At 51.1% G+C, this 20625-nt stretch overlaps 7 protein-coding genes across 7 annotated transcripts; 3 read left to right on the forward strand and 4 right to left on the reverse strand.

Moving 5' to 3' along the window:
• Positions 1-1886: 1886 nt before the first annotated feature.
• On the forward strand, positions 1887-3408 carry COL26b_004495 (uncharacterized protein; the record flags this gene model as incomplete). The annotated part of the gene is made up of 8 exons (XM_053177370.1): positions 1887-1937; positions 1984-2010; positions 2073-2163; positions 2219-2260; positions 2326-2484; positions 2611-2782; positions 2875-3294; positions 3351-3408. 8 exons carry the CDS (start codon positions 1887-1889, stop codon positions 3406-3408), a joined length of 1020 nt encoding a protein of 339 aa, XP_053038729.1.
• Positions 3409-7177: 3769 nt separating this feature from the next.
• On the forward strand, positions 7178-7539 carry COL26b_004496 (uncharacterized protein; the record flags this gene model as incomplete). The annotated part of the gene is made up of 2 exons (XM_053177371.1): positions 7178-7425; positions 7485-7539. The coding sequence occupies 2 exons, from the start codon at positions 7178-7180 to the stop codon at positions 7537-7539; spliced, it is 303 nt and encodes a 100-aa protein (XP_053038730.1).
• Positions 7540-9741: 2202 nt separating this feature from the next.
• Positions 9742-10667, forward strand: COL26b_004497 (uncharacterized protein; the record flags this gene model as incomplete). The annotated part of the gene is made up of 2 exons (XM_053177372.1): positions 9742-10281; positions 10329-10667. The coding sequence occupies 2 exons, from the start codon at positions 9742-9744 to the stop codon at positions 10665-10667; spliced, it is 879 nt and encodes a 292-aa protein (XP_053038731.1).
• Positions 10668-10986: 319 nt separating this feature from the next.
• Positions 10987-12530, reverse strand: ARG8 (acetylornithine aminotransferase; the record flags this gene model as incomplete). Its single annotated transcript, XM_053177373.1, has 3 exons — positions 10987-12030; positions 12087-12326; positions 12399-12530. 3 exons carry the CDS (start codon positions 12528-12530, stop codon positions 10987-10989), a joined length of 1416 nt encoding a protein of 471 aa, XP_053038732.1.
• A 422-nt stretch (positions 12531-12952) lies between these two features.
• On the reverse strand, positions 12953-14966 carry COL26b_004499 (uncharacterized protein; the record flags this gene model as incomplete). The annotated part of the gene is made up of 4 exons (XM_053177374.1): positions 12953-14062; positions 14190-14684; positions 14754-14780; positions 14847-14966. 4 exons carry the CDS (start codon positions 14964-14966, stop codon positions 12953-12955), a joined length of 1752 nt encoding a protein of 583 aa, XP_053038733.1.
• A 1024-nt stretch (positions 14967-15990) lies between these two features.
• On the reverse strand, positions 15991-17538 carry COL26b_004500 (uncharacterized protein; the record flags this gene model as incomplete). The annotated part of the gene is made up of 4 exons (XM_053177375.1): positions 15991-16411; positions 16463-16604; positions 16840-16969; positions 17344-17538. The coding sequence occupies 4 exons, from the start codon at positions 17536-17538 to the stop codon at positions 15991-15993; spliced, it is 888 nt and encodes a 295-aa protein (XP_053038734.1).
• A 1856-nt stretch (positions 17539-19394) lies between these two features.
• Positions 19395-20306, reverse strand: COL26b_004501 (uncharacterized protein; the record flags this gene model as incomplete). The annotated part of the gene is made up of 1 exon (XM_053177376.1): positions 19395-20306. One exon carries the CDS (start codon positions 20304-20306, stop codon positions 19395-19397), a length of 912 nt encoding a protein of 303 aa, XP_053038735.1.
• Between the last annotated feature and the right edge of the window lie 319 nt (positions 20307-20625).

The following is a 20625-nucleotide window of genomic DNA, read 5'->3' on the forward strand; positions in this document are numbered from 1 at the left end:
AGATCCTCAAACAAAACCTTCCAGATAACGATTCTAGACACTCTCACCTGTGTAACTGACTGTCCGGTTTCGACGGTCCTCCACTGCCCTCTAACCTGACTTTGAAGCCCTCAGACAGTCGTATTGGTTCCGCGCACAATATTAACCGGTCCTAATGCCTCGGGACCAATCTTGTCATTGACATGTTTGAGCTCAGCTCTGGTGATCATACCATTGCGATCGAAGTCCAAAATCACAATTATCTCCTCAACATGTCCATCGGTCCATTCATGATGGATATCTGTGATATCCACGTTGCAGAACACGCGGCCCCGGTCGTATGTGATGTTTGTATACCGAGTCTTTTGTCTGAATTCCGAGAAGAAGCCGGCAATCTCCAAGAGGTTGTGAAATCTTCGACTGGTGCCATTCTAATTGACGATGATCCGCATTCTTTCGTGATCACAGAGGTGGAAAAAGCCCTCTGTGTCGTGGTCGTGAATGACACGAATTACAAAGAGCCTGGCGAGAAGAACATAAAGGGGGCCCACGTGATGCCCAACGTAGTCTTGGGCATCAGGATCATTGCTCCATGAGGGGACCAAGTTCTTCAACCTGATCATCTGCTGTATCTGCGTTGGAGAAGGATTTGGCGTGGATGTGGCTGATCCTCCGAAGATAAGAGCTAGTCGACGCATCTGTTCTGCTGCAGCATCAAGACCTATGGGCCTTGGCGTTGCCGAAGAAACAAAAAATCCATTACGGATTTCGAAGTCCATCGGCTCAGGGAAAGGATTGTCCCAAGTGGACTCAGGTGTTTGTGCTCGGTGGACTGGCGAGGACATTGTGCGATTGTTGGTCTCTGAGTAGGCTTGCGGTATTGATCTATCAGTTGAGCAAATGTTGCAACCGAAATCGGAACTTCGTGATGGAAAGCTGGATGCTATAAAGTATCGGGATACGCAGTTGACGTTTTGGTATGCTGTTCGAAATTGGAGGACATTGGAAAATTAGCTGCCGACAGCATGCTTTATTTCAAGTAGCAAATGATTGTGACAACGTCAAATGCCGCTATCGAGCTGGCGGTGACAAGGTTTCGTTCTTTGATCAAAAGCCTGTCGATGAAATTTCTCCTTGCAGCTTGAATGAACAGCATCCTAAGATTACAACTCCAACGAATAACGGATTCGGCTTGTGATCAACCAAGTCTAACATGAAGACGCCCGACCTCTACCATCTAGCGCATAATACACCCCTTAATGGGATTTTTCATCTGCTTCCGGCGATTGTGCTTTGTGAAAAATCCCTTTGCAGCAATAAATGCGCTGTAAGGCCAGGGTCCCGGTCTAAGAATGTTTCCCGATTTGTAGCCACCTATTGCGCTGCCAGTAGATGTTTTTTGATGTCCGACACTCCCTGGCCGCGTAATATTAGGGTTGAATCGGTATCGGGCCTAATGAAGATAATTCCAGCATCTTTCTAGCGGTATCGAAACTGTGTGGTGAAGACCTGCGTTTTGCAGGTCAAAAATACAACCCTTGCGCTTGATTGGAGGTGCATTTCCTATCCTCGGTAAGATTGTGACCACAACAGCACATTCTGCACCAACGTGCATGCGCATCCGGCTTCCGCGGCTACATTGTGGAGATGAGAACTGTGCGCTTGCGAATAGAAGTGACAGCATGGGGCTGTTGGGATGCCTGCATGTTCATCACAGCCTGAATTGTCCGCGATGGATACCGGCCAAGACGAGGGGGCCGGACGATGCAACCGGCTCCGACATGCAAGTGACAATCACAAATACCCCTCAAGTTTCTTTCTTTGTCCTTCGACTTTTCTTTTTTTCTTTCTTCTTGTCGGGTTTCTTCTAGTCCAAGTAACGCATTCGCATTGAAGGGCTAATCACCATGTCTCAATCTCAAGACAACCACGAAGTTAAGCTCGCTGCTGATGACGGGGTAAGCTTAACCTGTAACTTTGTCTTTTAATCTCTAAGAATTGCAGAATGATCCCCGCTCAGAAATCGGAAGTGTAAGCTTTGTCCCGAGGGCCAAGCGCAACTACCGACGTGTTGCTAACTATCAACCACCCAGAGTATTGCCTCCTCGAGAACCAGTCTTCGTGACTCCATAATCGATTATCGCATTGAGAACGGCCGATCCTACCATCGTTACAAAGAAGGCAGTAAGTGGCTCCTCGTGCATGAACAATCAGCATGGGTTCTGACGAGATCCTCCAGAATACAATCTCCCAAACGACGAACAAGAAAACGACAGACTTGGTGAGCTTAAACACCATAACTCACGATGTGGACCTAATTTGATGCTGACTCCAAATTCCAACCAGATTCAAACCATCAGCTGTGGCTGATTACTCTTGACGACAAACTCGGCGTCGCCCCGCCCTGCGAAAAGAATGCGACTCTTGGTCGAGTACTTGATGTCGGCACTGGCACAGGTATCTGGGCTATTGACTTTGGAGACGAACATCCGGAAGCCGACGTCAGTACCTATTCAACGGCACATCTTAATGAGCCTCGAAGACTTATGGATACAGGACTAACTTTGCATCGCAGGTTTATGGGAACGACCTATCCGCCGTACAGCCAACCCTGTGAGGAAACATTCATAGTCAAGATTGAGAGAGTGTTGACCATTCTTCACAGAGTACCACCGAACGTCAAGTTTGAAGTTGACGACATTGAAGACGAGTGGACATACTCTCGTCCATTTGAGTATATCCACAGCCGGCTCATGACTTCCAGTCTCAGCGACTGGCCCGTGTTCTTGAGACGTTGTTTCGAGTAAGTCATTCTACGTTCGCCTTGATCAATATCGAGATCATATTTTCCCGATTTGATCATGTACAGGAGCTAACGAAGGGGTGGCCATGAAGTAATCTGGAGCCTGGCGGTTACCTCGAATTGAAAGAAACCGACATCATTCCTCGTTCCGACGACGACACCCTCAATCCCGCGCATGCCCTCATGAAGTGGGCTAACCTCCTTCTGGAGGCGTCAATCAAGCTTGGGCGGCCGTATATGGAGATCCCAAATTTGAAGCAGCTCATGATTGAAGCAGGATTTGAGGATGTCACAATGCACGTCTATAAGTGGCCAACTAATGGGTGGCCTAAGGACCCGAGATACAGGGAGATTGGTTTGTGGAACTACGAAAATACAATGATGGGCCTGGAAGGCTACACGATGGCTCCCTTGACGCGCGCTCTGGATTGGATGCCAGCAGAGGTCGACGTCTTCCTCATTGATGTGCGCAAGGACCTTAAGGATCGAAGCATTCATGCCTACTGGCCTCAGTAAGTCTTACATCTACATGTTACCAGAAGGAGCTGTATTTTAAACTTTCGAACAGGTACGCTATCACCGGTCGCAAGCCGCACAAGATGGAGGAGACGCCAGCATTGACCTGAAATCGGGTTCGTTTGTACTAGATAGATTTGAATCCACGTTGTAAACATCACATTGATGACAACCTAACATGTGTCGCTATCAATTTACAGCTCAATGTTGTAAATCAACTTTACGCCGTTGCCTTGTCGAAACCGACAGCCGGGATCATGGCACCAGCGCTTGCTTGGCTGTAGGTTCCATCTGCGCATGTTGGAATGGTGACCCAGCAGATTTGTTTATGACAAACGCTGCATTTGCCCCGGTTCCCCGTTTTGCTATTCGTGCGCAGCTCTTCATGTCCACAAAATCGACCACCCAGCATGGGTGTTTATGCACGTTGGTGCAAGAAGACGGTCAGCCAACAAGGGATGGGGATTGGTCGTACAAAAGCCAATGACATGCCCATGATTGCCGTTGTCTGCTGTCTTTTCCTGCCTTCCCTCTTTATCTCCCAGAACCGGTCTCTCCGCGTTTGCCGATTGAAACCGAATCGATGACCATGGACTATCGCCAGAACGACTTTGAAATCCAAGTCGCTGCCGACGAGCAGGTAAATTCATTTTGTGCATTTGCCGCATTTACTTTCCCGCCTTCGATCTGACGCAGGATCACAGCCGGATACTTTTCGCAGTGATATTGGAAGCGTAAGCGCTCGTTGCGAATAAGATGAACTAGCCGAGCTTCTAGCTTACTCGGTTCACTAGACCATCGCCTCATCAACGATCAGCCTTCGGGCATCATTGAGGGACTTCCTTAGGGAGAATGGACGAATCTACCATCGATATAAGGAAGGCAGTATGTTAATGATTTCTGCCTGTGTACATCTTCTAACGTTCTCAGAATATCATCTGCCCAATGATGAGAGAGAGAATGACAGAACAGGTAAACGCTGGCGCGCGACCTCCTCTGACCAGCCGACTGACTATAACGTCAGATATGGTGCATGCCATGTGGCTTCTCACTCTCAACGACAGACTTGGCCTCGCTCCGCCATGCAATAGTGATGCGAAGGTCGGTCGAGTTCTTGACGTTGGCACAGGCACGGGAATATGGGCGATTGACTTCGCAGAGGAGCATCCTGAGTCCGAGGTAGGTTCTTTGCCTTGCTACATGCGCACCTAAACTCACTGTCAACCTATCCATTATGAAATCTAACAGTTATAAGGTTTATGGGAATGATCTTTCCCCGATTCAATCAGAGAGGCAAGTGGTTTGCACCCCGACTTGAAGCGTTCAAGCCTGAAACAGGACTAACCTCGAGCATGCAGTGTCCCCTTCAACGTGAGATTCGAGGTCGATGATATAGAGGATGAATGGACGTTTTCACAACCATTCGACTACATCCATAGCCGGGTGATGACTGCGAGTGTTGCTGACTGGCCTCAATATCTGAAGAAATGCTACGAGTAGGCTCATGTTTACCCCTCTTATAACCCTTTATTTCCTCACAACACTTAATCTAAGAGACCGCAGTAATCTCGAACCCGGCGGCTATCTTGAGCTTCAGGAAACGGATCTTTTTCCTACGTCAGACGATGGAAGCCTCGCTCAGGACAGTCCATTAATGGAGTGGGCTGGCCTGATGTATGACGCTTCGGTCAAATTCGGCCGTCCCTACTTGCAACTCTCTACTCTGAGAGAAAGCATGATTGAGGCTGGCTTTGAAAACGTCATCATTAGCACTTACAAGTGGCCATCAAATGATTGGCTCAGAGATGTCAGATTCAAAGAGCTAGGGCTGTGGCAGAGAGAAAATATGGTCACTGGGCTCGATGGGTTTAGCCTAGCCCCCCTAACGCGCGCTCACAACTGGAAACCCGCGCAAGTAACAGTCTTTCTGGTCGACGTTCGGAAAGATGTTATGAACAGATACATTCACGCATACTGGCTAGTGTAAGATATTTCATTGCACCTTGGTCAAAAGATGATCTCAGCTAACAAACTCAGATACTTCGTCGTTGGCCGGAAGCCATTGAGTGGCTAGAACAAGGTTACTTCAGATGTAGAATCTTCAGCCGCATCTAGTTTTTTTTTTTTTTATCAACCACAGTATCTCAGAAGAGACTTGTGTCTTCCCACGAGTGCACGCTTCGGAACCATGGCGCAACGATTTGGTTACCCTCTGCGTCTAGGTGACCGGGAATGATCCGAAGTGTCCGCGGTGCTCGGCCCATCAGGGGCTCGTCAGCGCGGGCAGCGTGACAACGTGGGTAAAGAATCGTCGGGCTACCAACCGAGGGCTAGATCCTATATCCGCGCCCCTCGGCTTCTTATCCCAATGCAGGGGGACATGTCACCAATATGCGAGCTAGGGCCGGTGGTACATATCCGAGATGTTTGCTTGCCTGTTTTCTGTATTTTTATTCGCGTAGGATGCAGTTGATCCACAAAATGTGGCCTTGTTGTGAACGAGTTATGCAGGTTGGTGCAGGCTACAGAACGCACGCAGTTGCCAGCCAAGAAAAGGGGACCGGACATGAAGGCCGGTCCCGTGTGACCCCCGGGCTATTTCAATTGTGCTGTATCTCTCCTCGACCCTGGTTGTTGGAACTGTTTCCTCTTTCTTAGCAATCTTTTTCAACAGCCAACTGCACCGTTTCGGGGATCCACAGCCACACATCGCTGTCATGTATCAAGCTCCTGAGAGCAACGAAGTCCAGGTCGCCATCGACGAAGCGGTACGGGTGAATCCACCCAAGATATTTTGAATGAATCTAATATTGGCCGTAGCCTGGAGACGATGATTCTCGGTCGGAAATCGGAAGTGTAAGCCGCCATCTCACCAATGTTTTCGACTCATCCTCCGTGAAATGCTTTCAAATATCGAAGAGCGTCGTAATTGATACAGTGAATCACAGAGCGTCGCTCCTTCAATCACCAGTCTTCGCCCGTCACTCCGGGATTATCGCGAGGAGAACGGCCGGTCCTACCACCAATACAAGGATGGGAGTGCGTGATCTACCCCCGTCTAGCAGTATAGTTCTCTAATTGCTATATCAGAATACAATCTTCCAAATGACGACAGAGAGCTAGATAGGCAGGGTGCGTAATTTTGATTGCGTTCTTTACGGGTCACTGATCGAAAATGTAGATCTGGAGCACCAGTTATGGCTGCTTAGCCTTGACGACAGGCTCGGTCTCGCCCCGCCGTGCCAGCCGAACGCTAAGGTCGGCCGAGTCCTCGATGTTGGGACGGGAACGGGAATTTGGGCTTTGAATTACGGTGATGAACACCCGGAAGCTGAAGTAATGTTGCTCGCTATCTATTTGATAATGACATGTGAGGCTCTAACATTGCTATCGGCTGTAGGTTTACGGAAATGATCTTTCTCCGGTTCAGCCGGGCCAGTAAGAACCGCTATTGAAATTTGTATGAAATGCCCTCGCTCAATTCAGAGCTGACATTCTTTGTGTAGTGTGCCGCCCAACGTTCGGTTTGAGGTCGACGACGTCGAAGACGAGTGGACTTTCTCTCGTCCATTCAGCTACATCCATAGCAGAGTGATGACCTCCAGCATCGGCGACTGGCGCCTTTACCTACGCAGATGCTTCGAGTAAGGGCAATCTCAAGGTTCCATTTTGAAGCTTCGCGGCAAAGCTAATCACTCATGGCCTAGTAACCTCGAGCCCGGTGGATGGCTCGAACTCCAGGAGCTCGATTGTGTGCCGCGCTCCGATGACGGAACCCTTACTCCGGAAAGCCCCCTTAACAAATGGGCTGATCTTCTCGTTGATGCATCTGAAAAATTTGGGCGCCCATATGTCCGAATTCCTCCTCTCAAGGATATGATGATCGAGATCGGCTTCGAAGACGTGAGCATCTATATGCATAAGTGGCCCACGAACAGCTGGCCCAAGGATTTGAAGTTCAAAGAGCTGGGAATGTGGCAAAACCAAAGCATGATGGAAGGACTCGAGGGTTTTACAATGGCCCCTCTCACGCGTGCGCTAGACTGGAAGAAGGATGAGGTCAACGTTTTCCTCATCGATGTGCGCAAGGAGATCAACAACAGAGACGTTCACGCGTACTGGCCAATGTAAGTGTTGAATTGCTGGGATTAACAGAGCAAACCTCGTGCTGACTTGCGTGTTCTAGTTATTTTATCATGGGTCGCAAGCCTTTTAAGGCGGAGACGCCAGCCCCAGCTTAGGCAAATGTTGAATGTCTGACAACACATGCCAGCAGCGATCGTTCAATGAGAAACAACAGGAACCGATACAGATAAAGTGTATATTTTACATAGAGCTCAATATCATGAGTTAATGTCGAAAAAGTCATCATCAAAGTACAAACGTTGAGGGCATGCTAACTCGCCAACGATGGTCGCAACTCTCGGCAGCAATCGGTTACCCGAGATAGCCAGTTGGGTTCGCGTTTTGTTTCAAAGACGAATTGCTGTGAGAAAGCGTCTGGAACGCAAATGAGGTTAATTAATAGTTAAAATGACATCAGACGGCGGCTGCAGCAGGCGTATCGCTACAGGAAGCTGCCATTGCGGATCCTGGGACCGTCGTGCCCAGCGTCGCTGAAAGCAGACTCATTTCCCGTCTAATGTCGTGATCGATATGCCTCAAGCGAGTCCGCTTGAGCCTGAGTGTCGCTATCCAATTGTTCATAAATAAACAAACAAACACCACGACAACACCTGCAGCAATAATCAGAGGTCCGAGAATGGAGAAGACAGTAAACCCATACGATGCCCTTTGAAAAGCGTGGTTTTCCTTGAGCCTATTTGTGCCAAGGTCAACATGCATAGCCGTCAGAACAACGACTAAGTAAATGGTCGAGCTGGCCATCCATGTAAGGTTGCCTCGAAAAATGAGCCGTAATGATTCCAGTAAGACCTGTAGGCGCGTAATGGCGTCCTCCGTAGATAGTAAAGCTCATTGAGGCGGTTCAAGCGCAGCTCGCCATAGTGAAAACGCGAATCAATATCGCGGTAGATGCTTTCATTGTCTAGCAGCTCTTTGACGAATTTCTTCCATGCCGGCCAGTCAACCTCTTGGGGGAGCAGGTGCTTCTCGTGAGCGATGATGAAATCGCTCTGATGAGAAACAAGCGCTGCATAAGAAAAGAGAAAGCCGATAGCTGGCCGTCTTCGAAGGCTGCAGCTACATGACTCTTGATCGACGTGACCAATGCTCCCAGAAGGGTCTGATTTGCAAGACATAGTCCTGCGAGAACCGAGGCTCCATGAGGAATTGTGGTGTAGGTGTGATCCAGATTCTAGGCTTGCTCGAAACGAGATGCATATCCATCTGCTCAGTGACTTGTCTTTGACGCCCAGCCAAGTTCTGGTAGTGCAATGGTCGCGGGATCATTGGTCTGCCAGCAAGCCAAAGCCAGTCATGAAAATCGGCTAGACGCTTGAGGTGGAGCTCCTTATCGATACATTCGAGCATAATTGTTTCGGAAGCACTTGGATCAATCAGGTTCTCGTGTGCGTCCCGGTAAACTGCTGGTAGCAATGAAGCATAAATATCGTCAAGGTCTAGTTTATCGACCCCAGTCTTTATTGCTTAGTATAGAAGTGTGGAATGGGCTCGGCTGTTGATATTCAGTTAGACTTCTGCTTTCCACGGCATCTAAAGGGTTCGTCTACCTGAGCCCGGCGCGTCATCTCGATTTCTCCATTTTGATCGCTCATAATGATAGGGCGAATCTCGTTGGGTTTCCTGACATTCGACTTAAAGGCTGAAAACGGTAGAAACATGGAATAAGTTCTATCAAAGCTTGAAGGAATGACGCGTTCACCTCACTTGATTGATTTAGCGGCTAGAATGTTACAATTGTTACATAAATTATCTGGATCAGGTGGTCTGGAACACACAACCAAAAAGATCAAAAATGTCACTTTCTGCATTTTATAAAATGTCTGCCTAGGGAAGTCCTGCCTGATTGCGGCGAAGCCTCTTTTTCTGCACCTATTGTTGAACGCCTGGCTAAAGCCTTGCTTACTAAAAGGGAACTACACACCATCATTCAAAATGGATTAACGTGTCATTTAGTCAGGTCGAATGCCAATTCAGTGCGGTTTTCACGAATTTTCGGACTCTGGCACGTCTGGCCTGTCTCAAAAGGATAGACTTATAAAAGCCAGAGATGGGTCAAGAACGTCTTCCATTTGAATTCTAGACTTTCCTAATGGGCTCATCGAGCGGCAATATTTTCTGCTAGATGAGGCTCCTCCAAGGTACCCCAAACGACGTCATAGTTCAGCATAATGAACAATGATGAGAAAAGAACGGCAATCTTGGTGCTTAGCATCATCACCGGTTGGCTAGGTTTCTTTGCCTACTTGTTCAAAATCCATCGCTCGCGAAAATCCAGAAAAGTGGTCGAGGAACTTGACATGACCGACCTCACCCGATACGACATCCCGTCTGCCTCGGACCCTAAGAAGACCTTCGAGACGATCAACAAGACGTGGGAAGAACATCTCAAGAAGAAGGCAGAAGAGCGACTGGCGGAAGAGAATAACACTGCGCATGGCGAACCCGTGTGGCTGTCACTCTGGGCCTTCAAGGGCGAGCTGCGGCACTGGCTGCTTCTTGCGCATCGATACAAGTATGAATTGAGGAGGAAGCGACGGCCCAATCCGACCTCTGAAGAAGGAGTTGGTAACGGTAGACCTTCTGCCATGGAAGAGACAACAGAGACCGAAGGCCTCGTTGAACCTATCGAAGATGTAACCAATACATCGGGCTTCGGCAAGTTCTACGAAGCCGCCACCCGCCAGTACTCAAACTACGCATCAGATATGGAGCAGCGAGATAAGTCAATTGGGACTCGGGCAAAACCTGAAGTCCAAACCAAAGGCGGCCTCGTCATCATGGTGCTCATTGGATGGACGAACAAGACAAAAGACCAAGTTGACGAGGCATTCCGGAAAGTTGAAAGGGAATTGGAGATTACCATCTAACACGCAACAACTGCCAGCACTTTGTGCGGAACCTAGCCGACCTCATCGTCACTAAGCCATCGCAGGATTGGGATTGGTTTCGAAAGATGTCCTTCAAACGTTACGAGGAGTACGTCGGCCCGCAAACTTTGGGAACCCCTGGAGGGCTTTCTCGGTTGTTATTGGATAAGCTGGAAGCTTTGAGGGACAGCGGGACCATGACTGACCCTGTTGCCTTGAGGGTACTGGACGGTCACATAGAAGCACTCAAGCTGTACCTGATGACTTTGCGGCTGGAAGTCAGTAATGTTTGCATTGCCAATGCATGGAGAGGAGGACAGATTGTTGCTGCGGACCAAGCTTTGCTCATGACCTAACTTGAATCTCTTTGAATTGATACTATTCGCGCGGAGGAATTAGGCAAAGGCGGTCCACGTTAGTTTCTTTGTATTTCATATTCCTGGACGGAGGCTTGGTTCATGGACATTTTATCTATTCGGGCACAACACACTAACATGCCTTGTTGTGCCGCCTAATTGCCAGCTCTCTCCTCATTCCCCCCTTCTTGAAAACGAACGCTTCGCTGCTTGCGTACGTGGAATCTACGTCTAATGTTCATAAAGTTTTGAACGCCGGCATAAAGTGATTTTTAATTACATGGGAATCAAAGACTCGTCGCAAAAAAAAGAGCCTCTTTCATGAGCGGGTAACAGCAATAGCCTCCTCCAAAATGTCAAGACCCTGCTGGATCTCCTTCTCGGTGATGGTCAGAGGGGGCACGAAGCGGAGGGTGTTGGTGCCGGCGGTGATGATGAGCAGACCGCGCTCGCGGGCGGCCTTGACGATGGGTGTGGGGTCCTGGGTGAGCTGCAGACCGAGGATGAGGCCGCGGCCGCGGACCTCCTGGATGAGGTCGGGGAAGCGCTCGCGGAGGGCGTCGAAGCGGGTCTTGAAGATGGCGGCCTTGGCGGTGACGCCCTTCTGCAGGGCGGGGTCGGCGAGGCGGGAGACGATGTTGTGGGCCAGGCGGCAGGCGAGGGGGTTGCCGCCGAAGGTGGTGCCGTGGTCGCCGACCTTGATCTTGTCGGCGACGTTCTTGTTGACAACGGTGGCGCCGATGGGGAAGCCGTTGCCGAGGGCCTTGGCGGTGGTGATGATGTCCGGGTGGGCCTCCTTGGGCAGGTGGGTGTGCGCCCAGAAGGTGCCGGTGCGAGAGAGGCCGCACTGGATCTCGTCGTAGATGAGGACGGCGCCGACCTCGCGGCAGCGCTTGGCCAGGGCAATGAGGAAGTCGTCGGAGGCGGGGGTGACGCCACCCTCGCCCTGGATCGGCTCGACGATAACTCCGCAGGTCTTCTCGGTGACGGTGGCGTTGATGGCCGAGACGTCGTTGAACTTGCCGAGCTTGAAGCCGGGCAGCATCGGGGCGAAGGGCTCCTGGTACTTGGGGTTGTGGGTGGCGGACAGGCTGCCCATGGTGCGGCCGTGGAAGGCGTTGCTGAAGGAGACGACCTCGAACTTGTCGCTGCCGGGGTTGGAGACCTTGGCGGCCTTGCGGGCGAACTTGATGGCGGCCTCGTTGGCCTCGGAGCCGGAGTTGCAGACGAAGACGGAGTTGGCGTCGTGCATGGCGCCGGCCTCGAGGGTCTTCTCAACGAGGAGCTTGGAGAGGGCACCGGTCCAGGGGTTGTAGTAGAGGTTGGAGGCGTGCATGAGAGTGCTACCCTGGTTCGTGACGGGCTGTGTCAGTGACTTTGCGCAAAATGACTCAACTATGGCTCGGAGTTACCACCTACCTGCTCGGTCATGAGCTTTGTGATCTCGGGATCGCAGTGGCCCAGGGCGTTGACGGCGATACCAGCGGTGAAGTCGAGGTATTGCCTGTTCTCGACGTCCCAGAGGACAGAGCCCTGGCCCTTCACGAACACCGGGGGCGGGCGGGCGTAGGTGGCCACCATGTAAGGCGCATGTTCGCGGACGAGAGCGGCGCTGGGGGAGTCTTCGGTGGGATCGGGGTTCGGGACGGAGGCTTCCTTCTGTGAGGTCTTGTCAGTCCAAAAACCCCAAGAACAAACATCATGACTCCATCTCCGCGTACAACGACTTACGCTGATGCTCTCGGGGATGCTGGAGGCGGCGGCGGTCGCAGAAGAGAGCGCACGGGCGTTGAAACGCGAAGAGACGGCCAGGAGCGGCTGGCACTTGGCCAATTGAAGTCGCAGAGGGGCACGGAACGCCATTATGGTGAGTTGGAGGGCAGACTCGACTCCGTGGGAAAACAAAGGTGGTGTTGAAGGAGGAGGGCAGAGGTAAAATTTGGGCCGGTTCGCGCATGGATCGACGGGATTAACAGAAAAGCACCAGCAGCAGCGAGTGACTCGACAATCGGCTTATCGATAACGCCCTTGCGCCTCCGACGTTTGGCACGTTTTGGAGGGGCAGCGCTCCACTTCGGTCCGGCGGGTACCTCGTTTTTAGCGCTTCCCGGGAACGCCCCCTCCGATCTCGGGCCCAAGCGCTCAATCTTTCGGATGAACCCCACGTTCGTTCTTCTTGTCAAACATGTGCCTACGGCGCCCTACTACGCATGTTTCGGTGTTTGAAAAGTTTCAGTTACGTCAACTAAACGTGGAACTATCTACATAACTTCCATAACTCCTGCTCAATTGGCCTCGAGCAGAGTCTCGTCAATGATGCGCTTCGCCAACCAGTCACATCTACCCCGGGCGAGCGTCGGATCAGTGCCCCTCGCAACATGCGTCGAGTTGTTAGCTTCACCCAGAATAAGGAGGTTGCCCTCATTACCGTATGGCTCGAACCCAATTACGTTCGGTGCCGTCGGGGCTCCGCTCGTGACAAAGCTGGCAATCCAAGACTGAAGAACCCTTGAAACCGCAACGTCAACGTCTGTGGTAGGTGGAAAAGGGGCTCCAGCTGGGTCAATCGCTTCCCCACGATAGAAAGTGAACCCAAGATCTTGACCGTGGACACCGGGTGGGGCTGCAAACTGGTAGTTGTACGTGGCGTTCCCCAGACCACGCGATGTGAAGGGTTGGTTGCATGTGAAGCAGAACTCCCCAAAGCTCTGGTAGGCCCGCTCGAAGTTGTTGGTGTAGCCTTGAGAACCATCGAAAATGGGAGGATACACCTCGTCCTCCAGGGCAGTAGCACTGTCGTTGCTGATGCCGGCAACAAGGGTGCGCACGTACTCGGAGTAGGCCTTGGTGGTGTTGATTCTGGGGTCACCGAAAAGGATGCCTTCGTTGGCGTTGGTGCCAATCAGTGCACGAACGTGGTCGAAGTCGCCGCTAAGCAACATCCGCGCAGGCTCCTCGGGAACAAAAACACCATCGACAGCTGGGTGGAAAGCGCCTTGGTACAGCTGGCGGGTGACGATGTTGTTAACGGCGACGAGGACGTCCGATGGCAACTTGCGCAGGGCATCGAATGAAGAGACATTTGCGACGCTCAACACGGTTTCGACAACATCCTCGAGTGCTTGGCTTGACCGCGCAGGCACGAAACCGGTGGACTGGGTGATGATCTGCTGGAAAGGGGCCGGTCCTTGTTCACCACCAAAAGCTGTCAACTGGTGGATGATAGAGCCGCCGCCAGCACTCTCCCCCATCACCGTCACGCGGTCTGGAGACCCTCCAAACAATTGGATGTTCTCCTTGACGAATTCAAGGGCCAACCTTTGGTCATACAGGCCAGCGTTAGGCGTCCCTTGAGCCTCTACGGTAGGGCCACCCAAGAAGCCAAATGCCCCGAGCTGGTTACAGATGTCAGCAAAAGGTGGATTTGGGAGAGCGAAGTGGGCCGAGAAAGATGCCAACAGTGGAATGGCCATGTCAAAGAGAGCACGCCATTGCAATAGAACGGAAGGCAAATGCACTGACCCTGTAGTTCATGGCAACGAAGATGAAGCCATCCTCGCCAAGATCATCATTGGCTTGCAGTAAGCCAGTTGGATCATGCAGTCCCAACCCAGTCTTTTCTCCAATCAGGTACCCTCCGCCATAGATCCAGACCAACACCGGTGCCCCGGCGCCAGATCCGCGGTTGTCATAGATCTTCTTCGGCACGATAACATCAAGAAACAAGCAGTCCTCTGAGATGCGAGGGTCGGCGGGCGGTTCAGTCTGATTGGCAGCCTGCTGTTGCAACTCTGCGAGGTCAAGCACCGTGCCGCTGATGTAGGATAGGATCCACTGTGTTACCGCCGTATCGTTGAAAAGAGTGAAGGGCTGAGGGCAAATGGCGCCGACCGAGCCATTGTTAACAACGTGACTAGTGTTGGAAACTTTGACGGGCACAGGAGCTCGGAATCGGAGATCGCCCACAGGGGGTTCGGCGAAGCGGATGTTCGAGAAGTTGTAGGTGCCTGCGTCCTCCTGTGAGGTCCACCCGAGTTAGCATCGTTGTAATGCAAGACCAAGTTTGGAAAGTGCAGGAAGGCTTACATCATAGCTGATAGCTTGGTGGCGTTCCTAGAACGAAAGGCTAATATCAGTAGCTGCGATTTAAACAGCCCATCACCACATGCTCTAACTTACATGAGGCAAGTCGACAATCGGTAAGTCTGGTGTCTGAGTGGCGTTACTGCCATCATTGCACACGGCTCTCGATTGAACTCCTCGAAGAAGAAGTGCGAGAACTACTGGGGAGAATTTCATAATGAGTGAGCGTGTGATTGAAGGAAAGTACGTTAGAAGTGATCTGCTTGTAGGCTCTGCAGCGTCGACTAACACAGCCCATCGGCCAATATTTATAAGATATCCGCCTCCCTATACTGATCGCCATCGAAATTCTCAACGCCTGCCTGCCAAGCAACTCTGACATCTTTCCCGGATTTTGCTGCCGATGTACGTAGTCTGCTTCCCGTGCCCTATTGCCGACCAACGGGCCTGGCCAATCTGACGTCCCGGTGTGGCCGGCATCACGATTCACAAAAGCCTGCATGGGCCCGACGGGATGGTTCCTCACTCTTAAATGGCTTGGCAGGAACCACAACCACGGGAATAAGAGGTAAATGAGAAAACCGATGCTTGGAAGCGTGGAGCTACAATATCGCCATATTAATGCTCTAGCAAGATCTGGCTAGCGTCCCGGACTCGAAAACAATTCCTAGTCATGACGGCTGCAGCTTGCTGACAAAAGCTCGAGCCAACGGCGGGGATTACCCATCGGCGCGGCCAAGGGACGGTCCGTGGAGGTGACTTTTGACAGAGAGAGACCCCTGAAGTTTTCTATTTCTAAGCTTAAGCATCACTTCGGGATCGGTGTTTCCTTATGACGAATGTCGGGCCCATTGAGCGATAGTTCCGTTTTCGCCAAGACGACAAGCCTTCGATATTGAGCCTTTGCCCCAGGCGTCTGAGATGCTCATGCCCAGTCAACTATCCACTTCGGCCGAATGACGGCCCAACCACCTCGGAATTCATTTGATGTCTTGTTGTAAGGAGCGTGCTCGCCATGATGCTTGTACAATAGTCGTAGAGTCAAGAAATAATTCATCCAGTTCGTGTGTGTCATTTCGGCTGCTATAAGCCACCTTAGGATGCGAGAAAAGGGACAAATTTCACCATACGTGCAGCCGAGTTTTCCTTCCATTATTTCTTCGACTCAGGTACCTGCCCATAAACCACATGACTGTGTACAAAATAAGTCAACATTCTCTGTAATGAGAAGACAAACTCACTAAACCATGTAAGCATGGAAGGCATTATTGCGTATCTCGTCGCGCACGTGCGCGAACAAAACCTGCGCCTCCGCCACAGTCCACCCTAACACGCCGGTATACAACCTTAGGTTATAGGCCTCCAGCCCATCGAGAGCCTGAATCATGTTCATGTGCCCGAGGTCCCTGAGATACGGGTCCTTTGGCCACATGCCGAGGGGGCACTTGATCTGCTTGTGGTGGATGTTCACGAACCCAGCCCCTCGCATCAACGGTTCCAGCAGGGGCCCGGGCTGCGGCTCGCGGCCTACCTTCCTGGAGCCCTCCATGAACATCTTGATCATTTTCATGGAGTAATGGTCGTCGGTGATGGATCCATCGTCGGATTTAAAGAGAAGATCCCAGTCCTGGAACTCGACCCAGCCGCCGGGGTGGGTATTTCTATATCAAGCTTAGTGTTGTCCATGCAGATGTCACGATACAGTTACCTACTTGAAAGTGTTCTTCACGAGCCTGGGCCAGTCCGCGATTGCCCCTGCCATGAATCGGCAGTAGATGAAGTCGTACTTAGGCGCCACCCAGGGGCTCTCCACGTCATCGACCTCGAATTTGACGTTCGGCGGGACCCTGGCAACTGTCAACACAGTGCAATGATGTCATAGAGTCAATATCATGATCAGGGCGCACCATTCACTTTGAACAGGACTCAGGTCGTTTCCGATAACCTGCATGGTATTTAGATTCGTTCCACTTGCCGTTAGAGACTTGTCTGCAGCTAACCTCGGCGTCCGGAAACAGATCCGCAATCTCTATAGCCCCTTCAGCAGGTTAGCTGACGACGATGGTAACGTCAGAAGAGTTTTACTAACAGATACCAGTTCCGGTCCCAATGTCCAGAATTCGATGCACCTTGCCTTGTTCAAGAGGAGCGTGGTGCAACTGGTTCTGGGTCAACTTGGTCAGGAAGCTAGCATTAAAGTCTAAGCGGTCGAGTTCGTCCTGTCCGCTGTTAGTCTTCAATGCTTGAAATCCTTGAAAAACGTGAGCAAGTTGTTACCGCATCGTTGGGCCCATAGTATGCTTGATTCGTGTTAGCATTAGTCCTTGTTCAACCGGACATTGGATTTCGAATGGACACTGACTGCCATGTCGGAACGCGTGGTAGCGCCGGCCATTCTCGGTCGGGTAGTCGTAGACGCTTGACGTGACGGATGTGGTATATCCGGAAATTGACCTGCGGAGTCAGCAGAGTTAATGGTTGAAGACACTCTTCTTACAGCTGTTCATCCGTAACGGAATCACGGTCGGCGATCTAGGTACGTAGTCAGAAAGATCGATCGGCTCTCTAGACGAGCCAAGACATCATCACTTACACCTTCGTCGACTTCAATCTCGGCTTGCTGGGTCGCAGTTCCGGTCGTTTGCCCTGGGATTTCGGCCTCAGGTGAGCCTGCCGATCTTGGTGAAGCAGTCTTGGACTTCGGAGGAGTGGCTTCTGCCCTTGGCGAGGGGGCTATCGCCGTTGGAGGTGCCTCTGGAGACCTTGGGGCATGTGACGAGTCCGCCATCCTGTATGTAATTAGTCCGCAACCTCGGTCGGCAGAGACCCAAAACTGTAGGTGCGAGGTTTGGCGGGATAAAATGTAACCTGCGTCAGAATTATCAGGAGAAAAGAAAGAAACCCGAGTTTGAAAAGAGGGGATTGTCGCAGGGGCCGATGGGTTCAAATCAGGAAGGCCGTTACAAATGACAGACGACGGATACTGTGGGTTCAACGTGCTCTTTGCAGACCGGTGACCAGCTGTTGGTGCAAGATGCGCGTTGTGCATGCCCAGCACGCGGATATGCAAGTGCGTTTTCTCATGTCAACGTATCGCCCTCGTAACGTCCAGGATCAAGCACTAATCAGGCGTTGCCAGTCTCCCGATGGTGGGTCCGTTGCTGATGTTCAGCCGCCCGACGCCAATAGGGTTCGACCCGTGCCGCTACCCCAGCCTTCTTCGAAGAACACCACCTGCATACATCAGGCCAGTTTCCGGGCCTAGTGCCTCTTCAGATCCATTGGCAGCGGCGAAGGGGGCAACAGTGCGAAGACTTTCACAAAATGTTTGCATTAATGTGCATTTCTTGCAGTTCTTGGAAATATGACAAAATATAATGGGGCCAATTCGCACGAGCAAAAAAGAAAAAATCATGGCGTCTAGTAATAGACTCGGCCACAGGAACTAAGATAGACCTAGCCAAATGTCAGTCGCAGTCAGGTTCCATTACAGCAAACTCCTCTTTCTATCGGTTTCAAATTGCAGGAGTTACTTCCCATAATTCTTGACAGCACTTGGCCGTGTGTGTCAGCTTACCGCAGCCAGTATTGACAGTTTACGCTTTTGATTGGACCCAGATAATCATCAAGCGGCACCTAGAAAACTCCATGGACGTCTGGCGAGTCTTCCGTAAGCCTGTATACTGCCGTCGATATCATAAAAGACACCCACGGCTTCACGAGGGCGTAGAACGGTCAAACTGGCAAATTAGTAGAAAGTTACATCCTCTGATACTTAGCTGTGCATACATGCTTGTCGCACCAGACGAGTGTGCACTTGGCTGCTACTGCATACAAATTGTTGTAGTTCCGCTACTATATGCGTGCTGTGTCTTCTGTCAAGTCAAGCCTCAGCAGATGAATGCCTGAATGTGGCTCCCAGTGGAACTCTGAAAGAACGATAATCATCAATGCTATAGATTAGAGTTTACCGCGTATTACTAGAAGAAATATCTGAACGATGTAAATCGAGCTTGTTATTCCCTTGATCTTTTACTGATCCGCCTGTCTCACTACCATTACTAGAAGACCTATCCAGGCAGAATCGTAATATGTAAAGCTTATACAACGTGGATCCTGTGCAACCCCAGCTAGCGGAGTCTTGAATATTGTGTATTGAAATTGACATATGGAAAGGTCGAGTTCCTAGACTAATCCTGCTCCCTTTCTCAGAACCTGCAAGGTCAACGACTTGGCATTCGACATATCGCCCACCGGTGCTATGGGGGTTAGGTCATGTCTGCGTCCCGCGGCCATCACAAAGCAGGGCTTAGCAATGCACTTGATGTCCTCCAACGGATTCCCTACGAATGCAGCTAGATCTGCAGCGAAGCCTGGTTCAATCTTACCACATTCAGTATCTAAATTGCACTCTTTTGCCGCAACCGTTGTTGCTGCAGCGATGATCTCCCGCGGAGTATACCCTGCGTCTGCTAAGACGGTAAGCCCATCTGCGTAACGTTCAAAAGGGCAAAATCCGATACCAGCATCCGTCCCAACTATTATCCTGATGCCTGATTCCCGCAGTAACGAAAGATTGGATACAACAACATTTCGACTGTCCCAAGGGCAAAAGTAGTCCGTCTCGACACATGCCGTGTTCATCTATAGCAAAGTAAGTCCTATTGCCGTGCGTCTAGTACAAGAGAGATTATGATTTACCGTGGGGCAAACAGCAACGTCGTACTCCACTAGCTTTCGAGCGACCGCCATGGCGAATACAGCCTTGCCGTCTGATGATATCCATGCGCAATGCTCTATTGAATTGAAGCGAGCGTTGGCAGCTCTCTCGATACCCTCTGTACCAGTCGCATGCGTTGTCACAGGCAGTCCGGCCTTTTTGGCTTCGTCGGCAATAGCATCCATCTCAGCCTGGGAGAAACGAGCCTTCGACGGATGTGAACCTGCCGTCATGAACCCACCAGTCGCCATGACCTTTATCACGTCTGCCCCTTCAGCGACTCGCTTGCGGACCTCCGCGCGGACGCCTGCTATACCCTCACAAACACCTCCCATGCTGTGAGCATGGCCTCCCGCCACTGTCAAGGGAGCATTGGCGCACTGTAGTCTTGGGCCTGGCGTTGTGCCATCCTTGATCATCTCGCGGATTGCGATTGCCGTCATTCCTCGGGCGCCCAAGTCGCGAGCCGTTGTCACTCCAGCATCAAGGAGTTTCGCAGCGTTTCTCTGCATCAAAGGCAAAAGCTCCTCGTCAGGCAGATCAACATCGGTACTGGTGTTAATCCCACTAGGATCCATTTGAAGATGTACCTTGGTCATTGACTTAGCCAAATTGCAAACCCGGATGTGGCAGGTACATACATGACAGTCGAAAATACCAGGCATCAATGTGGCATCGCCCAGGTTGGTGACCGGCAGATCTTGCCATTTTGCCTTGATGCTATCCCATGAACCGACATCTTCGATTTGGTTGCCATTGATGACGACAGCCCCATCGTCTATCAGCTCTGCGAAGCTTTGGCGGAGAAGACGAGAAGACCGTATGATTGAGGGCATGACTGCGCTGATCGGGCACGATAAGCGATGGCAACAGTACCAGTCTTCCACAACCTCCCAACATAACTTTGAACCTTCTTATGCGCCCAATACTCACTCGAATTCTTGTCCTCGGCGCTTGGAATTTCTGGCTCGGGGTTGCGCAAATCTACGTCATGCGAATTAGTCAGCGCTCCTGCGGCACAATAGGTCAAGGTCGGGGCGGATCTCATCCGTTATCGTTGCACTTTTCTCAATTATCCGGCACGATACAAATTGCCGATCTCTATGATAGCGAAGGGCTAAGTCTCGGCCGGGTCTCCTCCGACATCGTTGCTTA

The sequence above is a fragment of the Colletotrichum chrysophilum genome (genome assembly GCF_026319265.1).
Source record: "Colletotrichum chrysophilum strain AFK26 chromosome Unknown scaffold_27, whole genome shotgun sequence".
Classification (NCBI taxonomy): domain Eukaryota; kingdom Fungi; phylum Ascomycota; class Sordariomycetes; order Glomerellales; family Glomerellaceae; genus Colletotrichum; species Colletotrichum chrysophilum.